The sequence below is a fragment of the Ictidomys tridecemlineatus genome, chromosome 14, assembly GCF_052094955.1.
Source record: "Ictidomys tridecemlineatus isolate mIctTri1 chromosome 14, mIctTri1.hap1, whole genome shotgun sequence".
NCBI lineage: Eukaryota > Metazoa > Chordata > Mammalia > Rodentia > Sciuridae > Ictidomys > Ictidomys tridecemlineatus.
This window is the reverse complement of record NC_135490.1, coordinates 18,515,543-18,529,614: the sequence shown is the minus strand read 5'-3', so window position 1 is coordinate 18,529,614 and position 14,072 is coordinate 18,515,543. Positions and strand designations below refer to the sequence as shown.

The 14,072-nt window shown below is 38.5% G+C and overlaps 1 protein-coding gene across 1 annotated transcript in view; it reads right to left on the bottom strand.

Annotated features, from left to right (window-relative positions):
- Positions 1-7,775: 7,775 nt before the first annotated feature.
- Positions 7,776-14,072, bottom strand: part of Cpe (carboxypeptidase E) — a 110,212-nt gene continuing 103,915 nt past the window's right edge. Inside the window, exons 8-9 of the mRNA XM_005329264.4 lie at positions 11,275-11,393; positions 7,776-8,570 (exon numbers count right to left, since the gene is read on the bottom strand). Coding sequence (XP_005329321.1) covers positions 8,472-8,570; positions 11,275-11,393 — 218 coding nt within the window. The 3' untranslated portion in view covers positions 7,776-8,471. The remainder of the gene's footprint in view (positions 8,571-11,274; positions 11,394-14,072) is intronic.

The following is a 14,072-nucleotide window of genomic DNA, read 5'->3' as shown; positions in this document are numbered from 1 at the left end:
TGTAGATCTCAATAATACAATTAATAACTTTGACTTAACTGACATATATAGAATATTTCAACCTGCATCAAGCAGATACACTTTCTTTTCATTAGCACATGGATCCTCCTCTAAAATTGACCATATAATATGCCACAAAGCAACTCTTAGAAAATACAAAAAAGTAGAGCTACTACCCTGCATTTTATCAGATCATATGGAATGAAATTGGAAATCAATGACAAAATAAAAAATAAAAATTACTCCAACACCTAGAGACTAAACAATATGCTACTGAATGAACAATGAATTTCAGAAGACATCAAGGAGGAGATTAAAAAAATCCTAGAGGTAAATGAGAACACAGACACAACATATGGAAATCTCTGGGACACTATGAAAGCAGTACTAAGAGGAAAGTTCATTGCATGGAGTTCATTCCTTAAAAGAAGAAAAAGTCGGGGCTAGGGATGTGGCTCAAGCAGTACCATGCTGGCCTGGCATGCATGGGCCACTGGGTTCCATCCTCAGCACCACACAAAAATAAAATAAAGATGTTGTGTCCACCGAAAACTAAAAAAATAAATATTAAAAAAATTCTCTCTCTCTCTCTCTCTCTCTCTCTCTCTCTCTCTCAAAAAAGAAGAAAAAGTCAACAAATAACCAAGCTAACATTACATTTCAAAGCCCTAGAAAAAAAGAACCAATCAACACCAAAAGCAGTAGAAGACAAGAAATAATCAAAATTAGAAATAAAATTGAAACAAAAGAAACATTTGACAAAACAAAAAGTTGGTTCTTTGAAAAAATAAATAAAATTGACAGACCCTTAGCAATGCTAATGAGGAGAAGGAGAGAGAAAACTCAGATTACCAGCATACATGATGAAAAAGGTAATATTACAACAAGCACTACAGAAATACAGAGGATAATTAGAAATTATTTTGAAAACTCCAATAAAATAAAAGATATTAAAGGCATCTACAAATTTCTTAAGTCATACAATTTGCCCAGATTGAACCAGGATGATATACACATTTTAAACAGACCAATATCAAGTGATGAAATAGAAGACACCATCAGAAGTCTACCAACAAGAAAAGCCCAGGACTGGATGGATACACAGCCAAGTTCTACAAGACCTTTAAAGAAGAATGAATACCAATACTCTTCAATTTATTTCAGGAAATAGAAAAAGAGGCAGCACTTCCAAACTCATTCTATGAGGCTAATATCACCTTGATTCCAAAACCAGGCAAAGACACATCAAAGAAAGAAAACTTCAGACAAATATCTTTAATGAACATAGATGCAAAAATTCTCAACAAAATTCTGGCAAATCAAATACAAAAACATATCAAAAAGATTGTGCACCATGATCAAGTAGGATTCATCCCAGGGATGCAAGTTTGGTTCAACATATGGAAATCAATAAATGTAATTCATCACATTAATAGACTCAAAGATAAGAATCATATGATCATTTCGATGGGTGCAAAAAAAGCATTTGACAAAATACAGCACCTCTTCATGTACAAAACACTAGAAAAACTAGGGATAACAGGAACATATCTCAACATCATAAAGGCTGTCTATGCTATGCCCCAAGCTAACATCATTCTAAATGGAGAAAAATTGAAGGCATTACCTCTAAAAACTGGAACAAAACAGGGATGCCCTCTTTCACCACTTCTATTTAACATAGTTCTTGAAACACTGGCCAGAGCAATTAGACAGACGAAAGAAATTAAAGGGATACACATAGGAAAAGAAGAACTCAAATTGGCACTATTTGCTGATTATATGATTCTATACCTAGAAGTCCCTAAAAGTTCTACCAGAAAACTCCTAGAACTAGTACATTAATTCAGCAAATTAGCAAGGTATAAAATCAACACCTATAAATCTAAGGCATTTCTGTATATCAGTGACAAATCCTCTAAGAAGGAAATGAAGAAAACTACCCCATTCTCAGTAGCCTTAAAAAAAATAATAAATTAAATACTTGGGAATCAACTTAACAAAAGAGGTGAAATATCTATGCAATGAAAACTACAGAATCCTAAAGAGAAATCAAAGAAGACCTTAGAAGATGGAAAGATCTACCTTGTTCTTGGACAGGCAGAATTAATATTATCAAAATGACCATACTACCAAAAGCGCTATACAGATTTAATGCAATTCTGATCAAAATCACAATGGTATTCCTCACAGAAATAGAAAAATCAATCATGAAATTCATCTGGAAAAATAAGAGACCCAGAATAGCTAAAGCAATCCTTAGCAGGAGGAGTAAAGCAGATAGCATCACTATACCAGACCTTAAACTGTACTACAGAGCAATAGTAACAAAAACAGCATGGTATCAGCACCAAAACAAACTGTTAGACCAATGGTACAGAATAGGGACCACAGAGACTAACTCACATAATTACAATTATCTTATGTTAGACAAAGGTGTCAAAAACATGCAATGGAGAAAAGATAGCCTCTTCAACAAATGGTGCTGGGAAAACTGGAAATCCATATGCAACAAAATTAAATTAAACCCTATCTCTCACCATGCACAAAACTCAACTCAAAGTGGATCAAGGACCTAGGAATTAAACCAGAGACCCTACACCTAATAGAAGAAAAAGTAGGCCCTAATCTTCATCATGTGAGATTAGGCCTCAACTTCCTTAATAAGACTCCTATAGCACAAGAATCAATAAATGGGATGGATTCGAACTAAAAAGTTTCTTCTCAGCAAAAGAAACAATATGTAAAATGAATAGAGAGCCTACATCTTGGGAGCAAATTTTTACCCCTCACGCATCAGATAGAGCTCTAATTTCTAGGGTATATAAAGAACTCAAAAAGCTAAACACCAAAAAAACAAATAACCCAATCAGACACTTCTCAGAAGAGGATATACAATCAATCAACAAATATATGAAAAAATGTTCATCATATCTAGCAATCAGAGAAATGCAAATCAAAACTACTTTAAGATTTTATTTTCTTTTATTGCTCCAGTCAGAATGCAGCTATTATGAAGACACACAATACGTGTTGGTGAGGATGTAGAGAAAAAGGCACACTCATACACTGCTTGTGGGACTGCAAATTGGTGCAACCAATATGGAAAGCAGTATGGAGATATCCTCGAAATCTGGGAATGGAACCACCATTTGACTCAGCTATCCCTCTCCTCAGTCTATACCCAAAGGACTTAAAAACAGTATACTACAGGGACACAGCCACATCAATGTTTACAGCAGCACAATTCACAATAGCTAAACTGTGGAACCAACCTAGATGCCCTTCAGTAGATGAATGGATAAAAAAAAAATGTGGCATATATACATAATGGAATATTACCCAGCAATAAAAAAAAATAAAATCATGGCATTTGCAGGTAAATGGGTGGTGTTGGAGAAGATAATGCTAAGTGAAGTTAGCCAATCCTAAAAAAAACAAATGTTTTATCTGATATAAGATGACTGACTCATACTGGGGTAGGGAAGGGGAGCATGGGAGGAAAAGATGAACTCTAGATAGCTCAGAGGGGTGGGAGGGAAAAGGAGGGAGCAGAGTATTAGCAAGGATGGTGGAATGTGATGGACATCACTATCCAAAGTATATGCATGAAGACATGAATTGGTGTGAACATACTTTATATACAACCAGAGATATGAAAAATTTTGCTCTATATGTGTAATAAGAAATGTAATGCATTCCGCAGTCATTTATTTTTAAAAAATCATTTAAATTTTTAAAAAAAAAAAAGAGTGTGACAAGCGAGTGGTGAGCTTGGAACCCCAATATCATGACAAATGGTTGCAAAGGCAAGTCTATGGATCTGATACCTCCTTCTGAGGGTAGAATGGGTGGGTAGTCCACTTGGCACTACGGCCTGTGGCAGAGACTCCTGCACATTTCCTGCATTCTGTTCACTTAGGCAAGGTCATGCGTGTGACTAGTCATTTTCAGACTCAGGCAATGAAAAGTCCACTCTCTTGTTCCCCCTCCAGTGACAGGGAGGCCGTGCTCCACCTTCCCAGCCCTACAGGGTGCGGCCTTGATCAACCTGAGTCCAGAGTGAATGAGAGAGAGTTCAAGAGAGTGAAGTGTTGGCCATAGAAAATAAGAGAAGGAAGCTCTTCTAAGAGAGTAGGATCAATTCTGATACCAGTAATGTTTTCCACTCCCAAAACAGAGAGCCTATAAAACTTCTGCTCAGAAAGATTTCAGAGTTTCAATAGACTGGGGAGTGTATGTACCTCTTTTTCTTCACACTTCAAAAGGGAGTACTGCTGATTTTTGTCTTGACTCTATTCCACCACCATGTGTTCGACGTGAGGAGTACATACAGCCTATTTAGTGGCCACATGCAGACCTGATCTAAAAAGACTAACCATGACACCATCACTCAGAGATCCAAAAATCATAATTGGATTTGACTTTAAATTGCCTCCCTTGTGGGATAAATCCTGTATTTGGGAAACAGGAGGAAAGTTGTGTTGGCAACCAGGAATGGGGACCATGGCAGAGATGTTGTGGTTCACCAAACATTATTGTTAAGATGGTGACTAGTTCTGGCCAATAAGCTGTGGGCAGGAATGACCCCATTCATCTATCCCTGTGACCAAGACAACAGATCATGTGAGACGGCAGAGCCACAAGGTGGAAACATTCTATATCACCAAGCAGGACAAATTTCCTGGAAATCTACATGAACCTATAGAGTTCACAAAATTTGAATTATTGTTAAGGTTATATAACACTGAGAATTGGGGGTGCTTCTAACCATAACATTTTCTGACATATATAAACCACCACGAAAAGAATTTTGAAGTTCTTTGAAAGCTCAATCCAGACCCTACTTTTCTTCTCACTTAATGGGCTCCTTCTAGGACATTTTATAGGTTCCCAGAGCTTTATGATCACCTATATGTAATTGACTATTTCCAGGCATGCCCTGGACAGTTCTAGATAATACCTACTACCACAACATAATCAAGTGTACCATTTTCATTCTCAAAAGTGTCCCCGTGTAGATGAATAAGTTATATGGCCACCTTATCTACATGCCAATATATCCAAATCTCTATCCCCAACCCCAAATTTCTTTTTAGAGCTTCACACCTAACCGTAGCAAACCCAACCACCCACTCAGCACCTCTACACACAGAAAAAGTACCTCAAATTTAGCATTTCCTATACTGAAGCTATTTTCTTCTCACTTCCCCAATCTGGTTTCTTTTCCCCCCCAAAGCACCCAGGTGCTCAAATTAGAAACACAGAATCATTTATGACAGCTGCCTCTCCCTCATCCCCCACATCCACTTCCTCACCAAGACTTGTCCTTTCTACCTCTGAAATATGTCACAAAACCACCTACTTCTCATCTCTACTGTCACAACCTGGTCCCAGCCACCCCTCTTTTAGACCCCTGCAATCCCGCCAGGTCTCTACTCTTTCTTCTACTCTCTACACAGGAGCCAGAATGATCTTTGACACATAAATTAGATCATGTCCCTTCCAAGCTCACAAACCTTCAGTGACTCTGAAACAACATCCTGAACCCTCAATTCCGGCCCGTCAGACCCTGCACGATTGTGCTCCTATCTACTTCTTGGGCCTTCTTTCCCACCTCTCACAACTCTGCCCTCCAAGCAGTCTTTATCTAAAAGCCTCCTTTCCTCCCCCAGTGCTTTTCTGCCTGCTGTTCCTTCCATCTGGCAGAGACACTTCAATGATCCCCCAAAGTCCACTATCCTCACCGACCCGGAGGCTCTGCTAGACTGCACTTCCCACGCTCCCTCGCGGTCCCCTTGGCCAGGAACCCAAGTCTAAGCAGTGTGATGTGAGCTTGGGTAGTGTACACCATTTCCAACCCCGTGATGAAAACATCCCCCCACCGTGTCTCTTCCATGCACTTTCCCCTTTCCCGTTGGCTGCATGGAGATGACCACCAGTGCCACACGGATGCACACAGGTGGAAGGCGGCCGATCATCTGTCAGAATGGGTCCCCGAAGCCAGAGGTGGTGGTGCATGCCTGAAACCCCAACAACCGGGGAGGCTAAGGTAGGAGGACCCCTCGCTTGAGTGCAGCCTCAAAGATTTGTCTCAAAATAAAAAATAAAAGAGGCTGACAGTGAGGATCAGTGGTAGAGCGCCCCCAGGTTCAATCCCCAATCCCCCCCGCCACACACACACACAAATAATAATAACAATAATAATAATAATGATAATAAAAGGTCGCAGACTATATGGAGAAAAGCTACCTCCTCTTTGTCTTCTGCCCAGTATAGTTATCTAAACAGAAAACACACTTCAGTGTGTCTAAGCCATTATGTATTCCGGGGATTACTATGACAGCAGTTGACACTATTTTAACAAAACTTTTACCTGGAGCATTGATCAACCATACCAACACACACACATACACACTCACACACACACACACACACACACACACACACACACACACATACTCACACATACTTTTTTTCACATTTTTTATTGGCGCTTACAGTTGTACATAATGACGGCACTGTTGTCACCTATTTGTACATGCACAAAACACAGCAATACAGTTTGGCCATTGTCACTCCCCAGCACTTCCTCCTTCCTCCTATCTATCCTCCCACCCATTGGTCTCTTTCCTGTACTGATCTCCCTTTGATTTTCATGAGAGCCCTTCTCATCTTTCTTTTCCTTTTTTCCTCTCTAGATTCTGCATAGGAGAGAACACACATGACTTTTGACCTCCTGAGTTTGGCTTACTTCACTTAACGTGATGGCCCTCCAGTTCATGCATATTCCCTCAAGTGACATATTTCCTTTTTTCTTTATGGCTAAATAAAACTCCATGGTGTGTACATACCACATTTTCTTTATCCGATCGTTTGTTGATGGGCACCTAGGCTGGTTCCAGAGTTGGGCTATTGTGAATTGTGCTGCTTTAAACACGGGTAATGCATGTATCACTGTAGTATGGTGACTTTAATTCTTCAGGACAAATACCGAGAAGTGGTATAGCTGGGCCATATGGTGGTTCCATGCCTAACCTTTTGGGGAGCCTCCATATTGATTTCCACAGTGGTTGTACTAATTGACAGTCCTACCAACAGTGTAAAATTCTTCCTTTTTCTCCACATCCTACTATTTATTATTATTTGTATTCTTCATGGCTGCCATTCTGACGGGTATGAGATGAAATCTGTGTAGTTTGGCTTTGCATTTCCCCAATTGCTAATGATGTTGAACATTTTTTTCATACATTTGTTTCCCATTTGCAGTTCTTCTTTTAAAAGTGTCTGCTTCATTCATTTGCCCATTAATTGGGTTATTTGGTTCTTTGTCACACACACATTCTTATACTTGGTCACTCTGCACTGCCCTCACCCACTCCCATTTTAGGTCTAGACTTTACACATATTTAAAAAAAAAAAAAAAAAAAAAGAATTCCTAATCATCCTCATCCAGTCCAGTTTAAGTCACTCTGTCATCCTTTCTCTCCACATCCTATTCTTTCTTTTCACTTTATTCATCACAATGCATAATTACATATTAATCTGTTTATATTATTTAAACTCTGTGTCCACAAGAAGATCCATAGAATCAGAACCTTTCATCCAACACAGTAATGAACAGCCTGCACACTGCTTGGCATATTGCAGTCAATAAATTTTTAAAATGCAGAAGATAAAGAAATGAGAAGACATTCTCAAGGGAAAACTGCTTTTCATATGAGACCACAACTTTTGACCAAAAATCATCATGAATTAAGATGCACACCTGGAGATGTGTTTTAGCCTTTATTCATTCACAAAGCAATTCTGAGCCAATCTAGGACCAAGAGAAAGACTCTAAACTCTGAAGGAGTGTTAACAGGCTGAACAATAAAACAATATTGCCCCTACAAGTACAAGCAGAAAGTCGATTTTCATTCTGTTCATAAAACCTCTTGGTAAACATACATTTTCTTTCCATCAAAAATGCATTAATAGGATCATGCTTATATAGCTAGTCGGCACAAGAGACGAATGACAATTTAAACTGAACTATTTAATTCTCGCAGTAGAGTGCTCACAACTCCAAGTTTCATCTGTTGACTTTCTCAATGGCATTCATTCTGTGGCATTGCCACCAATTACATTAAAGAAATCACTAATTTTTAAAAGCTAGAACTACCCAAAAAGTTCTGAACTGTAAATAACATCTGGAATAGTGCATTTAAGCCTAAAATGGCAAGATTATTTAAATCTCTTCTATAGTCCTTTGTGTAATATTCGTAGGGAAATGAATGCTAGATATGAGAATGAAATAGATTAGGTTCTTATATTTTTACCTAAGAGTCTATTTAAGTAATATTGATTAATATTTAGATGAGTAAAAAATAAATCAATGTTAAATATTAACTGCACAAAATCTAAAATAAAATGGCCACATTACATCCTACATTATATGACAGATTAAAAGCAGCTAGTTTGAAGACTTTTTAAAAGTTTAAAGTTTCTGACATCATTTTCCACCATTCCATCAATTCTTCCTTCTCCTCTTCTTTCCTTTCAGAAAATGACTCCAGTTCAAAATCAACCTAAAGGAGAAAAATTAGTAACATGTTGTTATCAAACTTCGTATTTTAAAAAAATGAAATAAAAATAATTAGAGCAGCTTTAGAGTTTATAAAATACACTCAATACAGCCACCTAAATTAAAGTAGACCCTTTAAAAATTTTATTTAAACAAACTATGCTTTCAGAAGATAAAAACAAAAAGCAATTAGGCCTCAATTGTGCTTTGATCTAATAGCATGAAGGACAGATGTAGTTCAACAAAAATCCCCTCCCCAGCCTCTTCCACTCATAAAAAAGATCTAACTATAGTGAATTTCATGCCTTTGACAGTTAGGAAGCGTCTTCTGTCTGCAGTGAACTTTCTCCTGATAGGAGGGGAATACAGAACACAGTTCAGTGAGCTGGTATCACAGTTCACCAGACCCTGTTTTCCCAAATTGTGAATGTGTTAAAGAAACTAACAGACGCACATATCTCCATATCACTCTCCCTGGGATGTGGGAGTCTTCGTCAGGTCTGTAGGGAATCCACACACTCCTGCATAAAGTCCAAATGTGCAGCCCCCAAACCAGTCCACCTCAGGCTCCCATCCCTGGAACTAAGAGTTCCTTGATGTGGCCACTGGAACCCTGGATATCTTGGAATGGGATTATGTACTTACTACTTCCTTGGACGACAGCAAATTAGAAAGACTAAGGAGTGTCATAGTTGAACATTTTACAACCTGTTCCTGGTTTATTATTTTTTTCCAGGTTTCAGTAGCCCAAATTTACTTCCTGATCTTAATACTCATATAGCCTAATATACACATAGACACAACCAAAATCAAAACACCAGTTGAAACACTTGAGATATTTTGTTTGCAAAAATAAAACATTTGTACCCCAAAATTCGGGTGCATAAACTAAAATATAATACATGTTTCTCAAGTAAACCTTTTGATTGGAAATCGTATTGGCCACCCTACAGGATTTTGACAGTTGTTAAACCCTGCTCTAGAAATTTGGGCACTATCACCACCACCTTCTTAACAAAATTAATTAGCTCTACTTAAATAAGATACAGTTTTTGACAGTGCTTAGCTCATGGTATGTTTTATTTGTTCTTTTCAGATATACATGATAGTAGAGTGTATTTTGACATATTATACATACATGGGGTATAACTTCCCATTCTTGTGCTTGTACATGATGTGGAGTTTCATTGGTCATGTATTCACATATGAACACAGAAAAGTTATGTCCAATTCATTCTACTGTCTTTCCTATTCCCATCCCCCATTCCTTCCCTTCATTCCTCTTTATCTAATCCAATGAATTTCTATTCTTTGCCACCTGCATCTCAGAGCATTAATCTCCAGGATATATAAAGAACTCAAAAACCTTGACACCAAAATAAATAATCAACCCAATCAATAAATGGGTAAAGGAACTGAACAGACACTTCATAGAAGAAGAAATATGAATGGTCAACAAATATATGAAAAAAATACTTAATATCTCTAGTAATTAGAGAAATGCAAATTAAAACTACACTGAGATTTCTTCTCACTCCAGTCAGAATGTCAATTATCAAGAATATGAGTAACACTAAATGTTGGCGAGGATGTGGGGAAAAAAGTTCACTCATACATTGCTGGTGGGACTGCAAATTGGTGCAACCACTTTGGAAAGTAGTATGAAAATTCCTCAAAAAACTTGAAATGGAATCACCATTTGACCCAGTTATCCCACTCCTTGGCATATACCCAAAGGACTTAAAATCAGCTTCTATGGTGACACAGCCACATCAATGTTTATAGAAGCTCAAGTCACAATAGCTAAGCTATGGAACCAACCTAGATGTCCTTCAACAGATGAATGGATAAAGAAAATGTGCTATATATATACACAATGGAATCTTACTCAGCCATTAAGAAAAGTGACATTATGGCATTTGCCAGTAAATAGATGTTCCATGGAGATTATCATGCTAAGTGAAAGAAGCCAATCCCCAAAATCAAAGTTTGAATGTTTTCTCTGATATGTGGATGCTAAACCATAAAAATATGGTGGTAGGGAATAAAAGTTTGTAGTATGTTGTTTTTTTGTTAGGGAAGTACCAGGGATTGAACTCAGGGGCACTCAACCACTGAGCCACATCCGCAGACCTATTTTGTATTTTATTTGGAGGCAGAGTCTCACTGAGTTGCTTAGTGCCTCACTTTTACTGAGGCTGGCTTTGAACTTGTGATCCTTCTGCCTCAGCCTCCCAATTCCCTGGGATTATAGGTGTACCATAGTATGTTCTTAATACATGTTAATTAATGTCTAAAATTATCTTGCAGCTGTCATATTTTTCAAATACCTATTAAGTAAGGCACTATGCTAGGTGCTAGAGATAAGAGTACAAGGGAAACAGAATTCCATTTAAATTGAAACCAAGGTTAGCAAATAAAAAATTAAATATTTTTAAGTTATTTCATTTTCTTGGGAATCTCTTCAAAAGTTGAGAAACGGTAATAGAGTTTCACACCCAATGGTGTTAAATCATCCAATTAGATCTTGGGCCAATCACTTAACTTTTTTAGGCCTCACTTTGCTCATCTGTTAAGTGGCTATAACAAGGAAGGAAACTTCCTCACAGGGCTATTATAAAGATTAAATATGCTGGACAATGGTGAGTGCTGAAGTCTTAGTAGCTTAATAATAATTATAGTCCTTAGCTATTATTATGATCACTTACCCCAACAGCAGGGCTATAAGGAACTGCCACTTTCTTTGTTATTGCTAAATAGCCCGGAGCTGAGGCTGTAAGTTTATAGTTCCCTGGTACCAGCAGTCTCCAGTAATCACCATCCTTTGCTGTAGGAAAAACAGAACATCAAACCACCAGGCAGGTGCACAAGCCAAATGCATAATTATGCCATCCCAGGAATCTTCATGACAGCTCAGTTCAAGTCCCCATTTCTAAAACAGACACGTGGCAACGTTTGGGCAATGAGATGAAATTCTATGGAAGGAGGTGTGAGGCTCTCCCTCCAGGTCTCATTTCTTAAAACTACGTTATAGACCTTAATGCTAAATTGTCTAATAAATCTTCTAAGATCGTGGATCTTCTACTCATGTCAGGAGTCACACAGATGAAAAAATACACCCAGTCCTCAAAGCAGTGAGGTCAGAGCATCTGGACACCATGATTTGATTCTTTCAGGGGAAGATCAATGTTTCACAAAGTATGGCCCAAAGGTAGTCTCACCAGAATCCCACAGGCACGGTCGGAAATCTAGATTTCTATAGGAGGGAGACCAGTAGAGGAAAGTGAGGGGGTAGGGAGGCACCGAGGAATGAAATTTACCAAATTATGTTATGTGCATATATAAATATGTCACAATTAATCCCACTGTAATTATAATGTACCCATAAAATTAATTAATAAGAAAACAAAAAATAAAAATGATCTATGAAATAAGCCTTTACTAAATTTTATGAAAAGTAGAACTAAGCTTAGCTTCTCCCTTCAACAGGGTTTCTCAACATTGGTGCTATGAAAATGTATCCAAATTGGCTGGAGAATTCTGTATTGTGGGATCTCCTGTATACCACAAAAGTTTGTTTTTTTTTTTTACTTTTTTTTTTAATATTAAGTTTTGGTTTTTGGTTTTTGGTAGTAAGGATTGAACTCAGGGGCACTTAACAACTGAACCACATCTCCAGCCATTTTATTTTTAGACAGGGTCTCAAGTTTTTTTAGGGTCTCACTAAGTTGCTGAGGCTGGCTTTAAACTTGCAATCCTCCTGCCTCAGCCTCCTGAGCTGCTGGGATGACAGGTATGAGCCACTGCACCCGGCCAAAAACATTTTAGATTTCTAAAGATTCAGAAGAATCTGTTAGCCTGGTGCACCTTCCAGGAACCATATTAGCAACAAGGTCTCCAGAGAATTCTTAAGCAAACCTATGATCTAGTCTCCTTTACTCCTCTGGGTTCCTTCCTAACCTATTTTGAGTTCCACGGCCCACCATTATATCACATGCCTTCACCTCACTCGCTTTCCTCCCTTGGCCATACACATTTAGCAAATCACCAGCCTTGGACAATTTCCAACTCCCTACCTCCATGTGGCTAGAAACACACACCCGTGGTGATATTTCTCCAATTTCTAGATATCAGACCTAGGGAGTCACGGTATATTTCTTCTTCGCCTACCTGGCCCATTCAATCTCCCATTTTCCTAAGTCACCACTTCTGGAACTGAAACAGGGATCCACTTCAGGCTTTAAATATAAACCTTGCTGCTCAACCACTTATTCTAAAGCTGACATTTTATTTCCTTCCTCTTTTTCCTGTTCCCATCCCTAACTTCAGGGGAAGTAAGACTAACATTCTGCCCATCCTAGGCCAAGTTATCTTTCCTTTGACTCACTGACCATAGGAATGAAGAAACCTAGACTTGGGAGATGGTACCAGTGGATCAAAGAAATGGCCATCTCTCGAGCCTACCACTTGAACATGAATTACGAGTCCTGATAGGCACACCTGGAGTTCAGCCTTTGCAACCCCTCTTTAAAGCCCACTGTTCCCCTGGCAGTTAGAATCGCCATCTCTGAGACAGGAGTCCCCTGCATTTCTCATTTGCTAGCTAACCAGTAATACCTCTTTTTCCTTTTTTTTCAAAACCTTGTCCTCTTTATTGGATCAGCAACTGAGACAAGGACTTAGCTTTTGGTATCAAGACATAGGTGCACCTCAATAACCCAGGAAACCTGACAAAATGCACAATCTGATTCACTAGCTCTGGGGTGAGGCGCGAGATTCTGCGTTTCTACCCTCCAGAGTGATGCTGAAGCTGCTAATAGGGACCACACTTTCAGTATCAAGATTCTAGTGGTCAATTCATACTTTCTCCTTTTCCCTAAGTCTCTAACACATCCTCATCCTCCTCACTCTTCCTTGGCACTTTACATCTTATTTCACTGTGAAAATAGAAACAATCAGAAAAAAAAAATTAAGCTCTCATCTACCTCTCGATCAATCTCCTTTCAGCTAGTGCAACATTAACTTCTATGCTCAATGCAGAATTTCTGGAACGATTGTCACTATTCTGTGTCACTAAAAGCTCTCTTTTCTTCTCTCTTGGACCCACTTGAATCAGGCTCCTACCACTTGCTCTCCTGAAATAGGTTTTGTCAAGATTCTCCATACTGCTAAATCTATTCGTTCACTCTCAAGAATCATCTTACCAGGCACTTTTTATTACTCCCTCCCTCCCTCCTGAAACACTTCCAACCTTCCAGGACCACACACTTTATTTCTATCTTTGACTTCATTGCTAGTTCCTTCTTATTACCCTGCCCTCAAAAAGCTGGAGATTCATAGAACCCTCAGAAATCATTCTGTTCCACCCAGTTATTCTCTCCACTTTTAGATTTTCCTCAACTTTTTAAGTCATGGAATGCAGAGAAAATGGTATTTACATGGCATTCCTGGGATAACAGAGAGAGCAGGTTTCCGGGAGCCAGAAGGTATCCATACCTCAGTTCCA